Raw genomic sequence first — 24,062 nt, forward strand, 5'->3', positions numbered from 1 at the left:
AACTTTATTAATAATAGTCTTGGATCTGTCGCACCTGCCAGGTGCCAGTCTTTTTTCACGCTCTGCAAGACTTTCTGAAGGGTAAACTGGAAAGGCATAAAGTTAGTTGAAGCTACTGAGACACACATTTGAAGGTGGGTCTATTTTGGACCTTTTGTTTTTTTAACAGAAGTTTCCATGAATGTGTGTCAAAAAACTTAAATACATTGAGAAAAAACAGTAGAAAGACTATATTTACAGTCAATTATAATGGGCACTGCCAACATATCCAATAACAAAAATAAAACAAAAACTTTTTTCATGTTTCTTTCATGCTTTTTTTCACAGAGATTTTTAAATATGATTTTGTTTTTTAAAAAATACAATAAGGAAATAATTACATTCTTAATATGAGAACATTATCTTACAACATACAGCCTGGGCCAATTAGTTTGAAAGTGTCTTTAACAAAAATTGATACTAAATTAAGTTTCCTCCATTTGAAAAAAATCAAATTGCCACAATCATCTCATGAAAAAAAAAAACAACTTGATCCCCCAAAGTCATGATCTTTTTTTTTTTTTTTTAAAAAAAGCTTCACCCATAAAAAAAAAAATTTAAAAAGCACCTGGTACAGTAACAGGAGTTTGCTGAGGAAGCACAAGTGTAACATTTTCTTAAAAGCCATAGAAATGTAATGGTTTAAAATACAAGAGTTTTCCTTTAAAACAAAAGTCATGCGGCTCTATTGCTGACTTTGCCTGGTGATCCTGAAATTTAAAAATGGTGGAAATACAAGCTCTGTCGCTTTTTATTACAAAATTGTGCGGCAATAGTACTATTCAGCAAAACAGAGTATATTTCACAGCACTGAATGCGGGCTATAGACAGGTTATTTCCCGAGGTGTTTTTTTTTTTCCTCCTTTCAAAACCTTGGCCATTACATAGAACAGGCATGTCAGTAACGCAGCGTGCGATGGCACCGATGTGCTTACACATTAGAGACGTACAGTTACAGTACATGCCGCGCTGGGGGCGAGGGGAGGATGGTGGCTTTACGGAGCCTTTGCTGGAGGAATGGTGAAAGATGCGTCATTTTGCCATCAGTCCTGCTGCAGTGGGCACTAGAGGTGCCGAGGGCGACCGGCATCTGCGGCAGAGCAGAAGGCTGCAGCACCTGGGCTGGGGTTGTGTGCATGGTCCCGGCGCCACGCGATTTCTGTTTGCTTGGACAGAAATTTGCACACTTCTATCTCAGGCATGGATTAAAACCTGTCCTTGCCAAGGATTTTTTTCTTTCCTGTGGGATTTAGGGGGTGAAAGATAAAATGCTAATATTGGGTAAACAAGACAGGTGATTTGGCTTTTGACTACTCTGCATTACTTGATGTGGGACCACTTCTTAATGGCAACTGATACGTCATTGTAAATGTTGACTAGAAGCCTAATTTGCATCATAAATATGTACAGATATAAATTAAATATTTATTGAAATATACAAATAAATAACTTAATTTGAAGTAAAAAGCCTAAATGAACTTACTTTTGCTTCAAATTTGTTTCTGCTCATATTTATGGGAACTTCATACTGTTTAGTCCATAGTCACACAGCATAGAATGTGCCCTCTATTTATAGAGTTAGTAAGTAAGCAGATGTCCTAAAGTAGTATTAAAAAATCCTGTTTTCAGTGAAAACCACACTGACACTTCCTTCCCTACTGTATCTGCATTCCTGCGGCACTTTTTACAAAGCATAGTCCCAAGAAGCAAAGAGCCTTTTCTCATTTTGGGCCCCATTTCTACTCTGCTGAGGTCAATGGGATCTCTGGTACTAATTGCATTTGGGAACAGGACCTGTGTCTTATCAGCTATCAGGTCTTTGTGATAGCTCTGTGCCTTCAAATCCCATCAGCTCTTGTGGGTAGTCCTCTGGCATCCAGCTCAGCTGGGAATCCCAGTGTACCCTTCAAGAATTACACTGACCTTTTCTTAAAGTTAAGAGACAAACTACAGGCTGGGCCATACAGGGATGTGATCCTTGATATCTGCTGTGGTGCCAGCTTCTGTGGTCTTAATTGCAAGTCTTAATTAATTATGAAGACTCCAGCCCTAACATCTGTGATTATCTCAAAGTACGAGTAATATTTTAATTTCTTTAATTAAAGTGATTTTTCTAGTCCTCACAGCTGAGGAGAAAAAAAGAATCTTCAGAATGTGATTGAAGGCTCTCCAAAGGCTTAAAAAAACACAGAGAAAAAATTAAAAGAACCCAGCTCATTACATTTTTTTTTCCTCACTCTCTACTGATTTTTTAAAGCCAATCTTGAGATTTTGAAGGACTTTAGTTGGCAATTTACTGCATGTAAGTTCTCTAGAGTGACATGGATGGAGACAAAGACGAACAGATTTCTAATTTTACAGACTAAAATGCAAGACACTGTTTCCTAGTAAACAGAAATGGACTCCTGTCCAAGAAAATCCCCAATTCTTTGTAAAACTGTTTATAAAAGAGTCTGGAAACTAACATCTTTTCAATCCATCTTCCTCAAAAAATAATAGCTGAGGTCTGAAAAGATGAAGGAAACTAAGTACAGCAGTGTTCTATAACTCAAGTTTAACAATACTATATTATAAAAAACAAAACAAGGCTGACTGCATAAACTATTCTGAGTTGCCATTATCTGTTAAGAATTAATTTCAATTATGATTTCTTTTTCTAAAAGTGTAGAAAAGAAGCAGTATCTAAAAATACCTTTTGCCTTTTAAAAAAAATCAGGAACAAATCATAGGTCAACAACACGACCTTTGAAAACGACTGGTGTTTTGGAATACTAATAAAAAGAACGTACTAAAATGCCTTTTTTTTTCCCCCCAAAGTATGGCAGCTTTTTATCTCCCAATGACAAAAGCATCTGTCTAAATAGTATCCAAAAAATGCTTCACAGCTGAGTTGTGTCATCCCACGGTCTCACACCAGCGTAGAGGACAGCAGCACTGAAGAGCTCTTGCCTTCTCAGCCAAGCAAGCCATGCCATTTCTGTGAAAACATTTCTTCAGTTTTCTTTTGCCACGTGAACCACTAACAGCAAGGCGATGGCTAATGAGCAAGACTTCACTCAGCCACCTCTGTGGCAGACCTCACAAAGTCAGTTTTAACCTTTAAGAGTATTTCTTATCCATAATGATTTCACATCCATCTTAATGCACTGGTCTTCAGTGGTGTTCAGGCCATCTGATGCAATATAATTCACATTGCTGGTCTATGCACTGTCAGCAAAGTAAACTTTCAACTGTGACTTTATCCTCCTTTTTACTTACTATGGTTGGTTTGGTTTTTTTTTTTTTGTTTTGTTTTCATTTTCTTTACCAGTGAAGTTGAAAATAAAGATTTACAGCTAATAAAAAGGGGCACACATAGTTACACAGCAATACAGTAGAGGGAATACAGGCAAGTTAGCGCCGAGCTACCATTAACTTAACAGAATTATAAAACCCCTTTGTTGTATCGTTTGATACCACCTTTCAGATGAATCTTTTGCAGCCTGTGTCTTGGTCCATAACAGATAAGGCCTTTATGGAAAGTGAGTGGTTTTGCTATATTTATGTTCCATTTTTCATCTCCCATTCCTGGAAAAGGGGGGAAAAGATATGGAAAATGTTAAGAGAAATCAAGATATTTCACTGATGTCATCAGATCTGCTAAGCCAAAGCCAGCTGAGGTCAGTAACAGTTTTTCCATTAACTTTGCTGGATCCAGCCCTCTGCCCATAAATTAGTTAGGGAATGCTAACAAGTATGTCCTGATAGCGTCTGTGCGTAGCTTCCACCCCTCCACAACTACTTACAGCAACTTCTTCCCTAGCACAGTGCAAGTAAGCCATGTTTGTTTTCTCTAAAGGGTACTTATGGAGCAAATTCACACACCCCAGTTGGTCTACAGCACTCCTATAGCGCAGAATAAGAGAGAGGCTGATTTAGCATATAGGGGTTTCTAACTTAATTGCATGAGCCGGCAGGAAGCACTCAGTATCTCTCTTGGCTGACACCAAGTGATTGCTTTACTGCGCTTCAATTTTTTTATTATGAAACTCATGCAGACACACATTTCTATGGCTAAAAAGGGCACCTTACTGAGGTAGAGAAACTTACAGGCAGGGTAAAGAAAAACAAATTAGTTGAACCATTGCTTGGCAAGTTAAAGAAATCACTTTGCCTTTCCGTGCCTCAGTTTCCCCACCTGTTAGCTGAGGACAGCTACCATCCACAGCAAAGCACGTAATCTGTAACGCTTTCATTTGTGTGTCTCAGAGCAAGGCATTGCTATTTCTTCTGCCACATAAGTGAAAACTGTGAGATTTCTATAACTAAACACCCAGTTAAATCAAACTTGTGGCTACTGGGTGATACCTAGAGTATTTCCTAACAGTACGTAGGAGCAGAAGAGCTGAAGAGGGATGGGCTCAGCCTAGAACATGCATACTGTACCTACTCCCTGCATCACACCCTTACAGCGATCAGAAAATAATGAAGATACAAAGGAGTTGGCCCCTCGCTGAAGTAATCCCTGTGGAGCAACCGCCCAGCTGTTCCTAGTCAGGCACTGGAGTCTACAGATTCCTCTCCCACCCATCTACTCTGCAGAGATACTCTGCAGGCAGCCTGCTGACTTGGCTCCCAACTTGGATTCCTGAATTTAACACTCATTCCACAACATTTAAGAGCTCTGACTGAAACCTGTTACTTATCCATGTAAGTATCTGTTTCTGCTGCTGAAAGCAGTAACAGCATTAGTTTGGCTGAATAGCTGCATGACCATGACACCTCTTCAACCACGGTAAAGCAACAGTAAAGGTCACAGCTGGTGGCTGCTTTAGCAATATAAGAAAAAAAGTCTTGGGTTTAAAGCAGGTAGAAAATAGCTTATTTTTTTAAATCTTGTGGGTTTTTTTTTTTTCTTTTCTTAAAATGGTACTTTTATTAAAATACAATCTATTCTGAATATTTAGTTTTGCACTTCAAATTGTGGCAAACCTAAACACAGCATAGGTGAAAACTAAATTACTTTAAAATGGATATTAAATGTATATTTTCTATGTATACACTGCCAAAGCTCTAAAGGAAGTTGTTGGCTAAGCAACTGGGAGGAGAATTTTTCTAAGTGTTCAATAAGCCTTGAAAGCAGTAGCTTCTTTTGCAGGTGCAGAAGGAACTTTTTCTTTGTTTCCATTTCCCCGGTAGGTTCAGGCCAATGAAAGAATGTCTAAGTCAACACTGTCAGCCTGACTGGGAGCTGGGAAACTGGGAGAGCTCCATTTCTTCTCCAGTCCCTAAACATAAGCAGAATGTAAGCTGCTGACATTCACCACCGGTTGAAAACAGATCAGAAATACTGCAGTTTTCTTGCTACGCATAAAAATTTGGGTTTAGAAATTAATTTGAAATGTGAAATATTTAAATAGTTGTTTTTCTTGTACAGCAAAGGTATCTTACTTCTCTAGGAATGCTGACGCAGAATATTGTTTTCCACATTTTAATACAGACTCTATTTCCAGCCAAGTAGATGTTAACAAAATTGCAATTAAAATGCCTTCTGACTTCTTAAAAATAAGCATTAATACTTTCTAAAAAAATTAACAGCATGCTACAAACAGAAAAGTTATAAAACCCCAAATATATGTATGCATGTATGTGTGTATGTACGGTGCATGTCCTAAACAGTCGATCCCCAAATTGCTGCTAGTTCTTAGCTTTAACACTAGAGCTGTCCTCTTGCTTCACTATATTCTAACGTCAGTGCATCTGAGAGGGGACAGATTTTGGTGGAGCGGCTTCCAAAGCTGCTGGCTCAGGTGCCTCCCGTCCCCTCCGAAGCACTGCTGCGCCGGGCAGCTCTCACAGAGCAGGCTGCGCCGTGCACGCCTTTGGCAGCAGCGGCTGCCCTAGCAGGGAGCAGTGCAGTGCTGCGCGCTCACGACGGTGATGAGAGGGTGGCTGCAAACACAAGGCTGGCTGGTGGCAGACTCGGCATCCTTCGTGCAAGGACAGAGCAAGAAGGGAGGCATTCAGTGTGTTCAAATACATACGGGGGTGGGGGGAAACACCTGTCATGTTGAATGCTTATACAACGCCCTCATAACATTGGGAGATTGCCAGTTGCTGAAGATGCAAGTGTTAGCACAGACTTGAAACCTGTTTCACGCCCACGTATTACACTGACATCCATGCGTGGAGAGCCAAGTTCTGCTCTGGGATACTTACGTGTGACGCCCTTTCTTTAGCCACATCTATAAGGCCTGGGCTCACGCATAACTGCAAAAGGCCAAAAGAACTGAGAGCCAGATTCCACCCTCGCACACGTACAGTTGACGCCCCCTGAAAGCGGGGTGTGCTGCAGATGCATACCTGATGGCAGACTTTGGCTGCAGCTCCTTGCGAACGGGCTGAGTACAGCTTGGCTTGCGCTAGCTAGTTCAGCAAAATTTCGCTCTTAATATTTAGTGCATGAGGTTTTAGAAGAAGTTGTTAAAGTTGAATTGGCTACTTTGAGGTTGTTTTTTTTTCCCCTGGGATGGGAAATATGCTTAGTATCTCCATATCCCCTCTGATTAGCCTAATCTTATGTAGAAAGTTCCTCTACAAAAGAGCTTGACCAACCTATTGTGCCATCCAAAGCACAGTGATATCAAACAACACAGCAGGGCTTTTCCTGCATGGTATATGCTGAGCATAAAAAATATGCTACAGCTGGAAGCTATTCTTTACACCAAAAATGTTTAGGTTTATATAGTGCCTTCATTTTTTTCCAGCTCTAAAGATTAAATGGCTAGCTTTAATGTGCCTGTCCAGCATGTAGCACAAACCCGTGATCCTTTTTGTAAGGACTGTGCTCTAACTGCTAGACCTCACTTCCCCAAGTAACGCTGTGCTAACATGCAAATCTAAGATGAAGTGTATAGTTAGAGATGATATCTTTATGAGACAAATTAGGGTATAATTGGAATACACAGATAAGCTTTAGAGCACATGAATCCTTCTTCAGCTTTGACACACAAGCAAACTTCGAAGTTAAATAGAACTGAAACCTACTACTCTGAGTTTAATTATTCTTACTTGAATTTAAATGAATCAGGCTAACTGGCAGAAAAAGCAGTTGATGTCTTTCGAAATAATGGAGGAAATAGTGGTAGAAGAAGGGTGAGAAGGCTCTCACCCTCTCATTCAGTACAGTGGGAGAAGTATTTCATGGCCTGGGCAATGTAGAGAGATCAAAGGGGCTGAGGGGAGGAAATGGAGAGATTAGGAGGTGCCAGAAAACCAACTCATTTCTTGAGATGATGATTTTTTTCAGTTACTACTACTGTTAGGAGCCAGGCTCATGTTCAGTTACTGTAAATGTATATAATCAATGAAGACATATAACAGAAGTAACTTAAAAAAAATCCCTATACAGAATACTTCATTGTTTTGAAAACAGAAATGGACTGTATGAAAGACAAATGCCTATGATTATTATTATTTATAATTACCATTAGCAGTAAACTACTAAATCAGTAAAATCTTGGGCCAACACTATTACTGTCACCCTTGACTATATGCTGCCCACATGCTTATGTTGCTAGCAAATTTAGCCCAAAAGAAGCATCATAAAAAATCTCATTTAAACTCAAGCACAAAACTTAGAAAACGCTAACGATACAAGAGGAACGCAAACTTCAACCTGGTACTCATGAGACTAAATTAAATTAATTCAATTACTGCTTTAAATGTATATTAAGAGCAGATACTTGCACAACTCACTGTTTATTATTATAATGTAGAACTAGTCTTTTCTTGCACCAGCTGGCAAAGATCAGACCCTATCTTGTGTTGTTTCAGAACACTTACTATAACAGTGCTCTTTTAACCACTTCTCGGCTCCACAGATTAATGTAACTTTAGGAAATCTAGATGGACTGCCTATACCACAGACCACTTACCTTGCAAATTAAATCTATAAAGGAACAGAGAAAAACAGGGAATGAGAGTGTCAAATCTGTCTCCCAACCCACTTACCAATTATTCTGCAAAAGCTTCCCCCAAATCATCAGTATTTATGTAGTAATACAAATAATTTAGATATGGCACATTCTCATCTTAAAGCTAAATTTCACCCTCTGAAGCAGCAGAAACCAACTTTTCCATCTCTCCTCTGTTTCTGCCTCACCACAAGCAAATAAGATTTTTTTAAAAGTAAGAAAAAGGACAAAGAAAATTAGACATTAAGTCTTCTCACCTTTGCTTTTCGAAGGACATGGCCTCGACAAGGAGAATTATTTGATGAGGGAGGTCGCTTCAGAGCTGCTGCGCTGTTCACAGGTATCGAGCATTCAGTATCGCTGGTGTCACAACTGGAGATCGGCGAGTTTTCCAAAGTTCGGTGCTTGAAAATTGGAGACTGATAAAGAGTCAAAACCCTACACTGAGTTTCCTCCAAACAGTCACATGAGCAATATTTTCTCTCTAGACTGTGAACTGCAGATTTTTTTTTAAAGAAACCCTGTTCATAATAATGATGGATAAATGAAAAATAGTATAGAACAAAAGAAAACAAAAGAAAGTGTGTGTTCTGTGATGAAAATTCAAGTGTGTTTTCTGGTATTAAACAACATTGGGTCATCTGGAAGAATTAACGCTTCCCTCTGATCTTTCTGACGTAGCTACCCAGTTGCTTCTGACAGAGATCCACAGCATGAACCACCACAGTCATGCTCCATCGTGAATGTGTGGGATGCATCCCTTGCACCGGGTGACAGTGACTGATAGGGGATTGACACAAGTAGGCCTCCATCACTGCACGATGACTTGGTGCATTTAAATCTCCCTGGGAAGGAGTCATGTCTCAGTTCATGCACTATACAGTCACTGATGACAACGAGGTGTCAGCTTTTGTACATCACCCTAACACGTACTACCTGTGACTGCCATGTCTATTGGCTCCCTGTTGCTGTAGAAAGTACACCAGATGTAGGTGAAGAATGCAAATATGGCAGAAAGGCATTTAGTTCTGCTCTTACTTCCTGGGCTTAATAAAGCTATTGAAAACTCTCCGTTCCCACTCATTTTACTGGAGCTGAGAAGCTCATGGTACTGGGATTTGCGTATTTAATGGCTTTGCATACCTGTGGGCTTGATGTTCCTGACTTGGGCTCAATAGCCAAGCCCAGGGTGATGCCACCAGCCAATGCTTTCTTAAGGCTCTCCTTCACCTCGGTCAGTTCTAGCTCCAGGTTTACACGCTCAGCCTCCTTCTGCTTACACTCCTCTTCCAACTTCTTTAACTTGTCTTCAAGAACCACTTGGGTCTTCCTGCCTATCATCCACAACAATGTTATTATTTCAATAAGAAGCTTAAATTGACACTTACAGAAATTATTTTCTTTTAAAAAAAGTAAGGAACAAGGTCTCTAAAAATCAGTGACATCACAAAAAAGTTACATGCTTTGCAAAACCCAAGTTTTTCACCTAAGAGGTTTAGCAACCAAAGTCAAATGCTTCCTTTCAAGTCCCTTCCCTAGGTTTCTGTCTAGTTTCAAATCAGTATTTGTTTTTTTTCCCTGTCATGAAAATATAATTAGCCAGTCACAATAAAATTATTCCCATGTTCCGCTTGTCTGAAGTCCCCATCAGTGTCATTTCACGTATGCATATATATAATAACACACACATATAAAGTAAGTATCTACACCTACACGTATATATTTATGTTATTTCATATCTTTATACGAATTAAGTGTAGACCTTACAGAGTATGGTTTAACATCAGAACTAAACCTCATGTAGTGGCATGTCTTCAGCACAGAATACGAAGCTATTTGGATAACTGAGCCTACCCAGGGCAGAATTCAGCACAGAAAGGACCTCATACCAGCATTGACTTCAATGGCAGCGCGTAAATCTTTCCTTTCTTTTCGGAGCTGGGCCAGCCTATTCCGCAGCGCTTCTTTCCTCTTCAGCAGCTCCTCCTCTTTGCTTTGTAACCTCTTTGCATCTGCCTCCACACGATTCTTGCCATATTTGTACTGCTCCGCATCTGTATGTGTTGGATTGTGGGTATTTACGGTTAAATTAACAGTAAGGGTCTCCACTGTTCCCTGAGACTGAACATCACATGAAGCATTTCATGGTTTGAGAAACCAGTTTACCATCCCCCTACCTTTCTCAAGGACCGTGATTCCTGCTGAGTTCTGAAGCACAGCTTTGTAAATGGTACACGATAGAGAGTTTGTTCTTTATATTTAGCCAGGGAATATGAGCAATACCAGTCACCTTACAGTACACTGGTTTTGAAAATGGCCTTGCCTTTCTATGTAGTTCAGAAGAAGGAAAGGAGGCTCCTCTTTATCCTTGAACCCTTGATTTTTAATTGGAAGGGGTCAGAGGAAAAGCTACCTGTTTGCCCTTTTTGCCTGGTTTCTTTTCCTACTTCAAGTACTTAAAGCACATGTCTTTCCTCACCTGACATAAGAGAATACAAAGATGTTCTCACTTTTCTTTGATACATGAGAGCTGTCTTCTTCTTTTTTTAATTTCCCACATAAATGCTTTCATTTCGTGGCTCACATGTATCTGTGGTCTAATTTATATCACAGCTCCTTCTGCACCTCTGCTCCAGTTTCAGACCCAAAGAAAATACACAGACAGACAAAGTGATATGTTAGCTGGCCTAGCTGAAGGCAAAGTCAACTAAACCATTCCTGACAAATAGTTGTCAAACCAGTTTTAGTCAGTCTTTAGTAACTGAAATGCCTTTATTCCCACAACTGTCTATTCCAGTACCAATTCACCTGCATGGGTAGAAAGATACATACTTTTTTCCCAAAGTCTAACCCAAATTTCCCTTGTTGCCATTAAATCCATGACTTCTTAAACATTTCTCACATTCTTTTCTTCTCTAGCAAAAGCCATATTTTTGAATCCATATTTTAAAAATCTGATTATATTTTCTGTTTGTCTTTTCTTCTTTAAGCAAAGCAATCCATGTTAGGGATTTCCTACAGTCAGTTCACCTGCCCAGAAGAACCCTCTTTCTGGACGTGCCACTCACCAGTTGAAATCTCCTCTCTGTGAGGAAGCTTTTGAGCTGTGCAGGTGTCTTCATCATTTTGTAACACCTTTTCTTTTTCATTAATGACGAGTGCTTCCTCTTTCGACCAATATAGTGGTCTCATGCCTTTCTCAGCTCCTCATATGCCTCTTCCAACAGGAATACAGAATTACTCTCTGCCCCAAATGAAGAATCATTACCCTTTTTTTTTCTGCTGCCCTCATGACTTTGCAGCCATGGGTCCAGTCTCATATTTATCATTCGCCATATGACAACCCTTTATCTCGTGGCATGGCTGGAGTACTGATGAGTCACCAATGCACACAATATCTCCTATTTGAAGCCTTAGTGAGCATCTCCTGCTCAGCCTTTTGGCCACAGAAGAACCACAAAGGTTCTTTATCTTGTTTTCTAAGAAGACAGCTATTTTGGGTATCCTCATGACTCCACTCACAAGTGAGGCAGCAGTGAGGAGAGATACTTACTGGATGCCGTGCGCTTCACACATGACACGGATTCAGATTTCTTCGGCTGGCTATTTAAAGTTCTCCCTTTTCCAGTGATCCCATTAGCAGTCGCAGGAGGCTTCTTGCCTTTAAACTGTTTGAAAACAGAAGTATAAATGGGCTGCAGTTATTCCTGTGCCACTGGCATTGCAGTCACCCTTTCATCAAGGGCAAAGCTTGACAAAAAGCAGCTTGCTCAGAGAGCCTTAATAGAGTGCATTGATTGAGCTGGAGATGGTGCTTCCTCCAGAGCTGTCGACTGAGAGCTGCCTGCTCAGCAGGAGCCACACCGGCAATCACAAGGTAACAACAGGATGAACTCCCCATCTCTGGTGGCATCACAGTCTCCAAGTTATTTTAAACTATGGATTTACCACATTAAGAAAGCCATTGCAAGGCAGAAAAGCTGTACCTTTGAATAATTTTATACAGTAAAGATTCTTGAACCACAGATTTGTCAGAGTTAATGTCATACAGAAAAATCCAACAGGGTTTGCGACACAAAAAAAATCAACACTGTTTCTTATTTACTGTATGTCCTTACCATCCTTGTGGTGCATGGATTTTTTTTTTCTTTTCAAAACAATACAACTATTTCATGTTTTAAATGTTAGGAGCTAACATACCAATTTCCTCTTATACAATCGTTAGCTACTAAGTAAAAGCTTTTCTTACTTATAAAAAGGCAACCTCTTATAATGGCCAGGCAAGCTCACAAGATTAATAGAAACAGCACATTTCATGTTCAAAGGGTTTCCATTAGAGGTCTCTCCTGCAATGAACTGAACCCTGGGAAGACCAACACTGCCCTGACTAATCACAGTGTTTCCATGGGGGATGCTTTAGCCAAGCACAGTGCATACGTGTGCCATGCTCTGATCACCTGCTTCTAAAAGCTTTTGAGGACTGAACTGGGAGTGTAATGAAAAGCCTGATGCTGCAGCCAAGGATCAGGGCTTTATATTGATTGGTCCACCTCTGATTCTCCAACTTCACTGGATTCTAATATCTGAATATGAAGTTTTTGTAGGGGTTAAGTGAGTTATGCAATATGACAGGTACCTTGTACAAGGGAAACACTTATCTGAGTGTTCCATTTCAGATTAGGTTGGAAACCACCCATTTTTGTGATGCGTTCACAGGCTTGTGCCAATGACCAGCTTTTGGAGATGGGCTATGGGCTCTAGACAGAGTGCCTGGCATGTCTGTGGCATATCTTGCTCTGCCCCACTGCTGAGGTCTGCCTGTCTGCTGCTGAGGCTGAGCCCACAGGACTTCATCTGCTCCATAGCTTTGTATTTCATCTGAGGCCACCCTCAAAAAGCAGCATCGACATAGGCTTAGGGTTTTTTTTCAGGGCAGGAAAATTATAGGCAGTAAGTTAAATATGGTATACACACACTATATACAATATAATTTAGTGTGTGTGTATATATATGTTACGATATATATATAGTCACAATATATAACCACTGCACATACAATATACAGATTAGTAAATTCTAGAGGCAAATTTGCTGTCACAGCCAGGTCATATTTCACTTTTCTTTTTTTATTTTTTTAAAATTATCACTGCCTAAGGAGACAGAACACAGCTAGATGTGCATTCAGGTTAAGTTTGGAAGGTCACATCTTTTTTTTTGTTATTATCCACAGTCTGTAAATCATCAAGAACTTGGGGGAAAAGCCTTTCCCAGGTGCCAATACTTCCACATCAGAATTTACAACTTAGCAAACCTAAGTTGCAGTGGACTCCTGGCTAAACTCTAAGCACTTCAGTGCTTAGTGCACAGGGACTGAAGGGACTGAAATAGCCCAAGGCCCTCAAGGTAACAACCACATAAACAGAACAGACAAAAAATTAAAAGCTTTGTTAAGTATTAAATAGTACAGTACCTGTGAGCCAGATCCCCTCCCCACAGCAGAGGTATTAGTGACAGACTGAGCAGAAGACAGATTGGATGAGACAGGGTATTTGTAATGGTTAGAGGAGAGTTTGTCAGTAGATGATAACCTATTGGGTTTTCTGTCAGCTGGCGGATAGCGCGCAAAGATTTTTGGAGACGGCAAGTTATCGTACAGGCCTGCGTTATCATAAAGCATTTCTTCTCCAATGTTCCTGCTACGAGAAGAAGGAAAGCCGTCTTCCGGTTCCCACTGCAACACATACACTTTGGCAGTTAGTAAACAATACACCATGCAGGACCTCCTAAGTGAAATTAAAACATTAGTAATTTTCTGGACCATAGCAAACGGGTGAGCAACCTCGGTGTTTACCCAGAATATGCTTATTGCTCACACTGGAGTCAAACTATTTAGAAAGAGTAGGGAGGACACAGTGTGGAAAGGAAGCATTGCGTTACATAGCTCATAGCCTCAGTCCTTCACATTTTCCATAGTAGGAGCAAACCGGTACTATCCTATCACCCTTGCTGTTTCATAGACTGCACCTTCAGTTGTTAGCTCTAGCACTGAGGGGGCACAAGCAGACTGTGTTTGCAGAGCGATACTCACAGGCTACACAGATGAATCTGTGGGATTACATCTGGTACATGAGTTGTTAAAAGTAATATGGCCTAACAGTTAGCAGAAGCCAAGAGGTTTTTTTTTTTCTTTCTTCAGGCTATATGTCTTTCCAGTGAATACCAGCTGCTGGTATGCTAGTATTACGTTTTATTTGCTGGAGAATTATTATTCTGAGCTAACCAGCTAAAATAGCTAAGGCCATTCCTATTTTTTTTCTTTTTTTCTTCTTTTATTTTCAGAAAAATGGAAAGCTCAACAACAATACTGCAGTGATTCATTCAATTAATCTTAAAAGAAACCAACCTGGTTGCCAAATATCTTTCCTTAATCCATCCTGGCTGTGGCAGTACACTACTCATACAAAAGCTTGAGCACATCCAAGAACTACACATACAGCCTACTCACCACACGTGTGGCTGTGTGTTGTTCCAAAAGGGGTTTTCTACCATCTTCCTGACATTACTAAGACATGATGGAGGACTGAACTTGCAGTCCACTTAACACTTTGAAACTCTGAATTTCTGTTGAGTTCAGCCTTAGTGGGGGCCTTTCTGAAGCAGCCCAAATTAAGAGCTGACACAGGCTATACTCCCCTGTAAAACTTCCTGAGGACCACATATTGCTATGGCTTAACATCCACTATGTGTTAAACCCTATTACACATCTGCCTGCCGTCAGCTCTGCAAATTATAAAGATGGAAGTGACCACTGTGGGTCTCCTTTGGGATGAGCAGGACCTACTGTCATGAGGAATGGGGCCCCAGGGCTTGAATGTTTGGGTTTTTTCCAACAGACAACAAAAAGTGCCTGGTGTAACCAAGTCCTTATTTTTGCCAGGTCCAGTGTGATCAAAAAAAATACCCCTTCAAGTGAGTATTATATTCAAGGACTTGGCAACAAATCGTCAACAGGCAACTGCTTTCTAAATGCATGTTGGCTCATGTGCAGGTTAATGCAAACAGTATGTCCCGCACCCCTGATACTCTGTAGGTGTGAGAGAAGTTCGAAGCCCCCAATCAACAAAAAAAAGGGTTCATTTGGAAACTGCCCAGTGGGCCTTTTTAGATAATATAATTTTCAGATGTCCATGCATTCAACACATGCAAACCATTTGTTCTGTGCACATTCAATTCTTACCGATCCATTTATGCAGGGAACATCATCATAATGAAGTGCCATTCCACTCGGACAGGCGTAGCCATTGGCAGTGCTCCCCCGATACGGATTTGTAGATATAACTCGCCTGTTCATAAAACTGAACAAAGCAAAACAAAAATAATAAAAACCAGTGCTTGAACTTAAGTCTAAATGATGATTGAGTGGTATCTTCCCTGTATCTGATTATGTAGCCTGGAAGCACATATCTTCTCACTTTCTGCAGGAAAGCTGAGGACGGTTTTCCTTCTTTTGCTACTCACATATTGCTGCTAGCAGCCAATATTACAACATGTGTTCCTGTACTCCATTCTTACAGTGGGGATAAGACTCTGTGATAGCCAGGAGGGCAACAGCTGTAACTGCTCAGTGGCACGTTTACATGGGAACCTGTGGATCTGTGTTATAAACCAGCTTGCCAGGGTACCATAAAAGGTCCCTTGCTGTCTGCATTGGGCAGAAGCAGGTGTTTCTGGGTGTATGCGTGTTCAGGGGGGATGCAAACTTAGGAACTGAGAGAAACAAGAATCAAATCCAGCAAAGATTTGTAAAAAAAGTGGATCTTTGATGAAATATAAGTTCACATATCTATCAAAATTTGCTGAGTATTTTCTTCCTCAAAATCTGGGAGTTTTTCATTTCCATATCAGAACTTTTGGCTGGGTAGAGTGTGCACAATGTCACTGTGCTTACCAACTCTCTGTCTGGGTGACTGTGCTTGAAAATACTCTATACGCGCATTCTTGCTCTGTCTCACATCGTGGAACTGAGCCTTCTAGACACTTCAAAAGGGAGCTACTTACATATAGATATATATAAAATCATAGAATCACAGATTCATTTAGGTTGGAAGAGACTTTTAAGATCATCGAGTCCAACTGTAAACCGAACACTGCCAAGTCCACCACTAAACCATATCCTCAAGCACCACATCTACATGTCTTTTAAATACCACCAGGGATGGTGACTCAACCACTTCCCTGGGCAGCTTGTTCCAGTGCTTGACGACCCTTTCAGTGAAGAAATCTTTCCTAATATCAAATCTATACCTCCCCTGGTGCAACTTGAGGCCATTTCCTCTCGTCCTATCACTTGTTACTTATATACGCTATTATATATACTGCTATGTGCATTTATTTATTTCATGGACTACACTGGGCTTTGTGTTAGGAGCAAAGATCTAACAATGCAGAAAATGGCAGAATCAAGCCCAATACTAACGATGACCCCAAGGGTGAGTTTTCCTTTGTAGCAACTGCTGAAATTGAACAAGATATGGAGTGAGATCCCAAATAATTTCTATAGCTTTAGGTGTATGTGAATGGAAAAACAAAGCTTTCCATCCCAAACAATGGAACTATTCAGACTCTGTGCTGACATTCATAAAACATGATAAAGCCATATTAAAGCTGAGAGGGTCTTCTGGCCTGAGGTAGCTCTGGCCTGAGCTCAGGAATGCTGTGGTTTCAACAGTTGCTTTCTTTTGGCTTTGGAATAACATGAAGTCCATTGAATGTCTCATTCAGCGGGAGACAGGCCTCATCCAACCGTGGCTCACCTGAGCCATGGGAGATCCGGGCTCACAGGAGGGATAAACCTGCCTGGTTTGTTGTGAACCTTTCAGGGCAGGGGCAGAATAATCACTAGACAGAAAATTTTCTTACTTCAAACAAGCAAACAAACAAGCAACAAAAAGCCCAAGATAAAATTCCATTATAAAAATATTTTTAACTTTATCAAAACTCATACTTTATTAGATGTTATTAAAAGGCTGCATTTGTTTACCGTTCCTCTTAATGAAGACCATTACTCAAGTGTTTCTGGTTAGTCTGAAGGACTGCATTTGGAGCCATTATTCTATTTCTTTCTCTTTAAGTAGAGTGCTGCATAATAATATTTTCTGAAAACTGGGATATTCATTAATGACATCTGATGCACCTGTAGTAACTATTTCCACCACCAAAGGAAGCCAAGATTTATCTAAGTGTCTGCAAGCACTTCATAAGCATTACGTCACTAAGCCTCATTAATCCTGTTTACAGATGAATCCATGTAAGTTAATTGTATTCTGAAACTGCTAGATGGGAAAGCAAATGGAGAAAACCTGCTTGGAAGTACTTTTTTCTTCAGCCTTTCCTAGATACCTAATGATTTAGGTCAAGAAAATTGATGGGACTATTAATGAAGAGCCAATTGTTTTGCAAAGCATCAGTCTCAGGAAATGAATAACAAATAATCCTGAAGTGACTGTGATAATCAAAGCTTTAATGATAACTGCAGTTAATCTGGAATACTGCTATTCATTCTATAAAGGGCAGCAATAGTATTTGATTAACACTTATGTATCATTGTAATTCCTTCTCATCTTCTAGTAGTAGCTGAAAATCAGCAGACAGCTACTCTAGTTGCTTATCAACAAGCTCTTACAGTCTTTTAAAGACACCCAATGAATTTTAACTAATTTTTAATAGGGGAATTCTGCTATTTTGCAAGTTGCTTGACATTCCTTTCTAACATGTGGTCTAGTTGCATATGTTTTTTCACTTGGCTCCAATTAATATCACATTGGTTCACAAACGGAAAGCCAAGCAGTATTCGGGGGAAAAGGTTTCCATTCTATTTCTTTCTTAAATGTGGTTATTGCCAGATGCTGACTGAAGCAAAAATACATGTCAACACAGGATAAACTTTTTCAGCCCTATTAACTTCAAACCAAATATTAATGTAAATCTGTAAGCTAAGTGCGTTTTGATTCTATCAAAATTATCTGTTTTTCACAAAACTGGGCTCGTGGTAACACTTTGGTCACTTTGATTTCTATCAGAAGTCATTCAAACCAGATCCTGAATGAAGCTGCCCATTTTCTCTCATCAAAGCTCTCTTAACACCTCGCTAATGGCAGAAGAGTCTTCTTTTGGAAAATTCTGAAGCTTTTTTGTTTTGTTTTTTTTTTTGCACTTTCAGCCTGTTTAAAGTTTTGATGGGCAGATGGGGTGTGATTCTCTAATATATTAAATCACACGAATTCCAAATTTGTGTGGGTAGACTAATTTTGCAGTGAGATGAGGAATGATGCCATTGCCAGCTGTCTTCTCAGGCCACCCACTTTCTGACCTGGGAAACCTCTGGGTAGGTCTGCAGCAGGGCATCCCGCCTGTCCCAACTGTTCCTTCACTCCTGCTTCTAAACAACCTCATCTAGCCAAGGAAAAATGACAGTCTCTTCTCACCAAAGACTGCTTTAATGCCTAAATTGATTTGAACATGTAAATCACTCTATATGCTAAGTATGCGTTACTTTTCCTAGCGCAGGATGCGTGCTGGGGAATTCACTGTGCTGATTTGCAATTTAAACAGTTCCTGTGCTGTGCCCTAGCCACCTTCCCAATTTCCACCTCCTAAGTTAAACCCCAGAAATTAATTGGACTGGTGTGAGCTTGTTGAAGTTTTTAATTAATCAAAAAAGAACTTGAGAAGGAAACACTGAGGATGTGACTATCGACGACTTAAATCTGCAGTGCATTTTTAGTGTACAGGATATATTGGCCAATATATGCTGTACATATTGGCTATATGCAGAGCAAATACAGCCAATAAATAAATGTGAACTACGTAGTTGCATATTTATTTAATTTTCAGCTATTAGTCCTCTTCCAGGGATAGTTCTAAAAGTCTTCAGGCAAAATAAAATATTAAAATATAGCATTTGATAAGGAGACTTACTGAAAAAATGAGTAAAGATTTGAGTAGAGTTGGATGGTGTCTGCATCTTTTACAGAACTTAACAGGATGCCAACATGATAATCATAAACACAACTAACATGCTGCAACGCTGAAACACTTCAGGAGTTCAATATCTGGCAAAGGGGGTGGATTTTGATAAGCTCCCTTGGCACCGGAGTTAACATAAAGGTATACATTCTCACAGTACTGGAAACACCCGGATAGCTGAACACCTCTCACCAGAAGGTCTGTTTGGCAGCCTGGATGACGCTTGCCGTCATTTCCACGTCGATGTAGTCATAGTGCAGCGCTCCGGGATCTGTCGAAGACCCTGTTTCCGCCAGCAAAATTCCTATCCATCTGCCCATGTCTTCGGAGGAGGACGCCTGCAAGGAGAGGGCAAGGGTGAGTGTCAGGTCTTTAGTCTGCCACTGAGCTGTGCATTATTTCAAAACAGCGCATTCTTCTTGGCTGACAAATTGCTACCACATCGTATGAGAGGCTCTGGTTTCTCTCTGCTGAACAACTAAACCCCTTGGATTTCTTATTAAATTTGCTTTGCTAGGAGTGCACTTTAAGCAAGCTATGTGCTCATCTGTTATGATGTAACACAAAGTGGGCAATCTCCAAAAAGAAGAAAAAATAATTGTTCAAAGCTAGTGGATTTAGATTCAAGCCATGCTTATTTTAGACCTCAGAAAATTGAAAGCTGTTACAGAATTATTTCCCTAGGCTGGGGGATTTTAGTTGGGATGAATCCTAAGAAGAAAATCTTAGTCCTAAGTAGAAATGAGGGAAACAAAAATGAAACAGTAGAAGAAATTTTAGTGTTGGTTTTTGAAAAATTCCAATACATTTGTCTAGATGATGGCATTTATATTCCTATTGGCACAAATACAAACATGACTACTGTTAAAATAATTTTTAATTTTTCATATTTTGCTTCAAGTCACCGATTGCAAGTTTAAACGGTAGCAAAATAAATAGTGGAAAAAAGGGCAGGGAGAGGAAACTGTGCAGCTTCTAAATTTCTCGTTCTTTTTGAATATTTCATTGCCTTTCACACTTCCTTGAGCTGCTTTCTAGTTTTTCAACTTCTCTGAATTGCTCACATGTAACAGGCCTGGTTGCAAGGACAGGAGACTAATGTGACCTGCAGTTGGAAAGTCAAAGTGGTCAAAGGGTCCACCCTGCCACCGAGAATGAAAGCTTGCCTCCTCCTGTACCTTCATTATACTTGGCATTAAGTGTCTTCTCATTTCAGCTTTCAAAATATGAATAAAGCCCCTCAGAAAATCCTGACCCACCTAACACAGACAAAGGTATGACCTTCGTAGTGCAAGCAGGGTGCCAGTGTGTACACGTGTGGTGTGTCAAGAGACTCACCAGGATGCTGGCACACTCTCTTTTCTTACTGCAGAATTACCGTAATACAGATACAGACCGAGCAAAAGTGGTTCGCATAAGTAGCAGACAAATGAGGGTGAAGGGCTCTAGAGTTCCCATCAACTGTGATCCATTATTTAATTATTGCTAAGATATATACCCAAAGTAATTATACCCCTGGTGTGTATAGAGAAGGAGCAGGGATATTTTAGTAACAGGTCAAGGGAAGGTCAGTGTACACAAAAGCGTCTTACTGAGAAGATTTCTGAACTGCATTAAAACTCAGTTCTCTCTTTCCCTACAACTCTTTAGTATTTCTTTTCTTCTTCCACTATTTATTATCCAGCTCTGCAATAATATTATTCCAAAGATTATTTTTGAATGGCCAAGTTGTATGAAAGAGCTTCTCTAATGTAGCTTGTGGGTGTTCCTGCGAGTCATAGCCATTAGCAACCACCGCACCTCAAGCACAGCAACCTCCTGCCCATTTCGGAGTAAGCGGAAGGTCAGGGGATGCTTCGAATCCAGTCCTGGAATGACTTCACAGCCACGGAGAGGGATAGAAACAATGTGTGTCTTCAGATCTGTCCTGTCCTTGTGGAAAATTAGTTTATTGTCTTTCACTCTGCACCAGCGCTCACGCCAACGGTTATTTGAGAGCACGTTGAGGTATCCTGCAATAAAAAGAAACGTGAGATATTTTGCTCCTGACTTTTTTTGAAAGGGAAAAAAAGGTAACTTACTTTTCAGTGTAATGCTAGCACTTAAACAACTTATACCTCTTATAATAGAGAGTCCATATGGATTTTAGGAAGACAAATAAATGTCCCTGCCTCACTTCTTTTAATTAAAACTTTCACTGTGAAAATAAGCTAGAAAAAACCATACGTGATGCTGCTCACGTGCAAATGGCTGTTCTTTTAGTCACTGCAGCGGCTGGATGAGCAGGAGCACACCGATCCCCAAGACTTCAGTGAGAATGGGAGAGGGACGGTGACAAAAAGGTATGTACACAGCTGATGCGCTCACACAGAAGACCACCTTCTCCATGTGTAATGGCTTTGATACTGTGGCTGACCAAAATTTTCTGGGAAAAATCACAGCTCATATTATATAATTAGGTGATGAGCTACCTTCTGTAACATCCAAAATCAGTGTTTTAAAGACCTACTAAGCATTGTTGTTATATGTTCTAATTTCATTTAGAAAGAAGAATGCACATTTTGTTTGCCACACTTTTAAAGAAGAGTTTAAAATATTGCTACCAATGCCAATAAAAATAAAATTCAAGAAGTAAATGTATATGAAATTTAGCTAGACTTTAAGACAAAAGTTTAAACAAATATATTTTTCCCCCCAGGGATAACATAGTACCCTTACAACAAATCAAAATTTCATGAACAAAGTGCCTTTAAAAATACCTGCTTTTCTTATCAAGCTCTGTATCAGATACAGTGTCTAGGCATATAATATTAAATGGACAGTGTTTTGTGTTTTTCCTTCTCTGTTCCAGACCAACAATCATTCCAGACTCTAACCTCAAAATCAAGACAGTGCACAATTTTCCTGCCTTAATTAGTTTGGGAAAGAAAAAAAAAAATCTTTTACTTTTGCTTCCACATTATGAATGCAACATGAATTCAGCATGTTGCTGCTTCCAAACAGGCTATGAAAAGGGAAACAAATGATCTCTTGCACAGGCCAGAATTCATGTAAAAAATTTGTCTTCTATCTCAAGCCTGATTTTCATTTAATCCTGTTGGATAGCTATCTTTTTGTTTTTCATTAGAACTATGACTTATCATTAATTTTTCTGGGCTTCCCTTCCAACATTATGGTTCCAATGTCAAAGCTTGATCCAACAGGATATAGCAGATGAGAATTGCGCACATCTTGGAAGGTACCATAAAAAAAGGAGGATGTGCACAATCCTCTGATTTTGGCTCCTTGTGATGATAACACTCTCCAGCTCTCCTCCCTCCTCCTGTAACAAAACCCTGTATAGCTGTGCATTATAATATAATCCTTAGAAATGGAAATCCTTCACATGCAAGCCAGCTGGCTTGTTTTGGAGCGAGAGTCCTTTTTTTCAGATAGTATTCTTTTTCCCCCTCTGCTCCCAACGCACCTCTCAGAAAAGCTCCTCCAAACCCTCCTACTTCACTTGGACTAAGGAGGATCCCATGCTTTTCCTCCCACATAACTCTACTTAAAACTTCAACAGTTAACATGACCAAAATGCCTTGAGCGTTTTCCCGTTTGAGGCATCAGCACTTCAGCTTAGCCCAGGTGGTCAAAGACCAGTGGTGCTGTAGGGAAGAGCCTTGCCGTGACTCTGAGTGCAGGTGGGTTCCCATTTCCACTCTAGCTGGGTGTCCCCTGCAGCCCCGCTGGGCTTTTCCCTTTGTTCCTGGGAGGTATTGCTTTTTAAAGTGTAAAAGCTTTCAGCTATGGAGCAACCTCCCAGAAGGCATTGCACTAAGCCAAATTTCTGGTGGTGCAAAACTCTTTCTGCAGTGACTTCTTGCAATGACCTCTTGCAATGACCAAAGCCTAGGCACGTATATATTTTCCTATAAAATCTGCAAGTGGTTTTGAGTAGACCCAAATGCAGGCAATAGTAATGGCTATACTTACGTCCATAGCCGAAATAACGCTAGAAATACTAGGAATTGGACTGTACAGCTGTGGTTAACATCTCGCATAAAACAGAATAATCAACAGAGTATGAGACCCCGGAAGTTTGAGTTTTTATGGAAGCCAGATGCTTCAGACAATGCATCTGGCTGGATACAGCTTTCTCCAGCTGTTCTTCTGGTTGATAAATCACTTCTGTACTTAGCTGATGTATAGACATACATACACACGCTTATTTAATCAAAGATAGCTTATGCGAATGATTCCCAAAGTATGGCTTGAGAACCACCTGTGATCTATGAAGGTCTCGCTGGTGGTCCATAGGCCTGCTTCTTTCACATTGGGCAAGCATCTATCACACTTCATGCACCAATGAATTCTGCCAACTGCTGCCTAATCACAGATTTCTGGGTTTCCCAAAGTTTTACTAATCAATTAAATGGGTAAAGGCAAATCCAAATTCAGAATCTGGTGCCCCTGCTTCACAGCTTTCTTTCTGGGGAATTTTTTTTTTGAAGGGACTGGGAGAAGGATGGGTTCTACCTTATTCATGTGTGGAAGTGTTACCTAATACTGGAGTACCAGAAGGCAAACAGGAGGATGTAAATACATCACATTGTTTGAAAATACCAGAGATGTGAGGATATCAGCTAAGTACATTGCACAAAGTCCTAATATGTGAGCAAACATTAACAGCTAAGATACAAAACATAAGCATTTTCTGCATGTTTTTTTAAATACTTCTCTGGGGCTGCCAAGCACTACAGCTGTCACATGGAGTGACAAACATTAGGAGTTAAAATAGCTTACGAGAAATTTGTTACTTCATTCAAGTTTTGCCCAATATATACCACTTTAGGAACCCACAATTAAACTCAAATAACTTTGGCTGAGGCCAGATGACTGCTGTCTTGATTGCGGTCCCATAAAACTCCACCACGATCCATCATAAAAGACTTGATCCCTTCCCAAGAACCTTCTTCTCATTCCTAGCCTAAACTCATTTCATAGTCCAGCTATGCTCATTTTATATCCATTTGTTCAAAAACAGCTCTTTTTCCTTTCTGT

The 24,062-nt window shown here is 40.1% G+C and overlaps 1 protein-coding gene across 3 annotated transcripts in view; it reads right to left on the reverse strand.

The window, feature by feature from the left end:
• Nucleotides 1-897: 897 nt before the first annotated feature.
• The window catches only part of AFAP1 (actin filament associated protein 1), a 119,947-nt gene continuing 96,782 nt past the window's right edge, over nucleotides 898-24,062 (reverse strand). The window contains exons 10-18 of one of the 3 annotated variants that reach the window (XM_075091940.1): nucleotides 20,820-21,031; nucleotides 19,212-19,357; nucleotides 15,232-15,349; nucleotides 13,465-13,725; nucleotides 11,548-11,662; nucleotides 9,884-10,048; nucleotides 9,138-9,328; nucleotides 8,252-8,413; nucleotides 898-3,606 (exon numbers count right to left, since the gene is read on the reverse strand). In XM_075091940.1, coding sequence (XP_074948041.1) covers nucleotides 3,580-3,606; nucleotides 8,252-8,413; nucleotides 9,138-9,328; nucleotides 9,884-10,048; nucleotides 11,548-11,662; nucleotides 13,465-13,725; nucleotides 15,232-15,349; nucleotides 19,212-19,357; nucleotides 20,820-21,031 — 1,397 coding nt within the window. In that variant the 3' untranslated portion in view covers nucleotides 898-3,579. The remainder of the gene's footprint in view (nucleotides 3,607-8,251; nucleotides 8,414-9,137; nucleotides 9,329-9,883; nucleotides 10,049-11,547; nucleotides 11,663-13,464; nucleotides 13,726-15,231; nucleotides 15,350-19,211; nucleotides 19,358-20,819; nucleotides 21,032-24,062) is intronic. The other 2 variants (XM_075091938.1, XM_075091937.1) reach the window with 2 other exon arrangements.

The sequence above is a fragment of the Phalacrocorax aristotelis genome, chromosome 4 (assembly GCF_949628215.1).
Source record: "Phalacrocorax aristotelis chromosome 4, bGulAri2.1, whole genome shotgun sequence".
Classification (NCBI taxonomy): Eukaryota; Metazoa; Chordata; class Aves; order Suliformes; family Phalacrocoracidae; genus Phalacrocorax; species Phalacrocorax aristotelis.